Here is a 3,189-nt window from a genome sequence, read left to right as displayed (position 1 = left end):
TAGTCTTCTTCTTCTTGGGGGGCGCGTCACTTCCAGAACCGCTGTCTTCGATATCTTCGCTCTCTTCGCCCCCTGACGCGGACGTAGACGCGGAGGCAGCCACCACAGGTTTTTTTGTCTTCTTTTTCCTCTTCGGTGTAGTTTCAGCTGCATCGCTGCCAGAGGTACTGGCTGAAGACGATGTGGAGGTCACTGCGGCAGCGGGCTTCTTCGTCTTCTTTGTCTTAGGGGTAGTGGCAGAGCTACCGGCGCCCGCCGTGCTTCCATCGGCTTCCGAGGCAGTCTCGGTGTCTTTTGTGAACTCTCCTAGCATACTACCGTACTTTGACATCAGACTACTGGTGGACGGCCGTGCAGCCGTGCCGGGGATCGGCGTCGTAGTTGCAAATTCTCCCGAAGTTTCTTCAGCAGCCGGGGTCGCGCCTGAGGGTGGCGAAGCCGGAGCCGGGGTTTCATCGTCATTGCCGAACCAGTCGAAGAAGCCACGCTCTTCCTGCTTCTTAATATTCTCGTCTTGTGAGTCCGGGATATTCGCCGGAGCAACGGTGCCCAGCTGGTCCTTTGATGTGAGCTCAGTGTTCTGAAAGTTTTCATTTACCTCGACGCCATTCACGGAGGCGCCACACTGGAGCACCTGTAGCAGCAGTGCTGCTTGGAAGATCAGCTTTACCGCTCGAAGCACCATGTTTGTACCTCTCAGTCTCGGGTTCTGCAGTAAGACACTGGGAAAGTAACAAACTGGCTTGTGTCCAAGGCGGAAAAACGCAGAATGTGAAGGCAAATCTCATGCTGTCCAGCAAGCTGTATTCCCATGATAATGGTCCGGATAATCTCACCCCGGAGGGCCATGCTTACTGTAAAGTAGAGAATTAACAATGCAACGGGTGCGTCGCATTTACGACCAACCGACAGCAGGATTGGAATTGGGATTGGGCGGCTGTCTGGGCGACGTTAGTACAAGCAGCTGGTACACTAGAACTCGTCGTAGACCTATCCCGTACCGTCATCATCTTTTTTTGCGAACAATCGAGCTGGTCCACATTGATGCGGTATTGGTCGAGTGTTTTATTGATTCGAAGAGATAAGTGAAAGTAGCTGTAGCTGCACCTAACACTTGAGAGTTGAAATTTACATCTTGGAAATGTGCAGGTCGCGCATCGTCTGGGCCATCATCTTGGCTTTGCAAATTACCGGTATGATCATCTTGCTTTGCAGATTATGACCATTTTACGTTGGAAACCGAAAACATGATCCCTGTGATATCTAATATCCTGATATATATAGTACTTTGATATTCCATTGTGAAACACGTTGTATTTCCAGTGCTAAGAAAACCTTATAACAGGGACATGTGGGAGTAACCATAAGGCGTTTATTGGATAAATCTCCCAGAATAAGTACGAGTAATTATGGGATCGTATCTATATTGATCGGGGTCCAACAGTTACTCAGACTCAAAATCAACACATAGCCAGGTACGTGTTCATTTTGGGCGTGCTTCACAAGCCAACTCGCGCCTCGTTGGCGGGCGTTTACCGCGAACACATGTACAATGTGAAAGCCGGGTTAAATAAACTCTGGCGGCCTTGCTTTGCTAGCGGGTTTATTGAATTTTAGTGTAACGAATGGAAAATTGCAAAAAGTAATTCTGAACTAGACTTTTCATGATCTACAATGCTGCTGGAGGGTGAATGCTATGCCGAGCGGGAACAAAATTCTCGTTTTGCATAAAAGAGATTACAATATTTCGCATTGTTTTTCTTGGCAGTGAAAACTTTGGCTATTTAAAGCAATTTTATGTGATGAGTTTTCGGCTATTGCTAGATATCAGCTTTTCGATAATTACAAGAAAAAGTGATCATTATCATTGAAAATATTAGGCAACATCAGAAAAAAGAAATGTTGTCGCTGATGAAAGCCAAAGGTCTCACCAAGAACACGTGAACAGATCACGGACGTCTTTAAGCGGGAATGAGGTGAAATCGATAACTTATAGCTGAGCTCATGAATTGTTTTCTCCCTCAAGAACCTCCGTGAAGTAATACAAAACTTGGTATTTAAGCCGTAACTAAAATAGAATTTTGCTTTTCGATTTAAATTATATCTGTCTGCAATCGGCGAGGCTTTGATCCCTGATTTTCAAAATTCTCTTGGTAAGGAGTCAGAGCCTAGTGTGTGTCCTGGGAGTTGTTATTGAAAACCAAAAACACACGTAAAGAATACTGTAGAAGCCATGAACCATCATAATGTTAGAGGATAGACAAAACACTGTCATATAATTGAATAATGGCAAAACGTTCACATTTTTTATGAGCTACAATGAAAATAAACGTGTAGTATGGGAGCCATCATCATTACCAGCTCATACAACATTCTAATGGCACTACCTATAGCCTTGTTTTAAGTGTACAATCGCTTCTATTACGTAGTATTTCGGAGCAATACTTGTAGTTGTACATACTTGTAAGCAGGATACGCCATTATGAGGAATGTGAGTAATACTTGCGCAAACACCAAGTGTTACGCAGTAGAAGCAATTGCACACTTATAGCATGGGCTATAGTGATGTCTCTAGAATGCTAGAGCGCTCGGGATATCTCTTCGCTTTACGCAAATTCTCTACGTTACCCAAGACGGTGGAGCATACCCCCACAGCTACACTACAATATACGAGAGCTGATGCCTTACACATATCCTCTAATACATGGGGATGTCGCACCTTACATTCTATCTAAACATTACTACTTACCTAGATAGAATGTGTTGTATAAAAGTTAGCTCCTATGAGTTATATTAACGTGCAGGGGTGGTAAGTCGCCATCTATCCGATTTTTTATGTATTATGCTATGGTTCCAAAAGTGTCGAATTGTCTGATGAAAATGGATTTGCGCGAATATGTCTGAGAGAGCTGCCAACGCATCGGACAAAATGCTTCAGATCACAACTGATGCTCTTGATCAGGCCTTTGGCACCTGTACTAGCTAATTTATTATCGGGAATTCCCGAATAATAGTCTTTACCTGAATAAAATACTCTTCGAGTACACAACCTCACAGCAACCATAGAGTAACCTCACAAAAATTTAAATAACTTTGTGCAGTAAAGTCATTCTTGTAGTTATAACTACAATAGATGTAGTGCTTCCTCCAGCCACCTCAATGTACCCTCTTTATCAGAAAAAAAATCAT

At 43.9% G+C, this 3,189-nt stretch overlaps 1 protein-coding gene across 1 annotated transcript in view; it reads right to left on the bottom strand.

Moving 5' to 3' along the window:
• The window catches only part of PPTG_22778 (hypothetical protein), a gene marked incomplete at its 5' end in the record, with an annotated part of 3,175 nt that extends 2,490 nt beyond the window's left edge, over positions 1–685 (bottom strand). The window contains one exon of the mRNA XM_008906233.1: positions 104–685. Within this exon, the coding sequence (XP_008904481.1) occupies positions 104–685 (582 nt within the window). The remainder of the gene's footprint in view (positions 1–103) is intronic.
• Between the last annotated feature and the right edge of the window lie 2,504 nt (positions 686–3,189).

The sequence above is a fragment of the Phytophthora parasitica genome (assembly GCF_000247585.1).
Source record: "Phytophthora parasitica INRA-310 unplaced genomic scaffold supercont2.23, whole genome shotgun sequence".
Lineage (NCBI taxonomy): Eukaryota > Oomycota > Peronosporomycetes > Peronosporales > Peronosporaceae > Phytophthora > Phytophthora nicotianae.
This window is presented reverse-complemented; position numbering and strand designations above follow the sequence as displayed.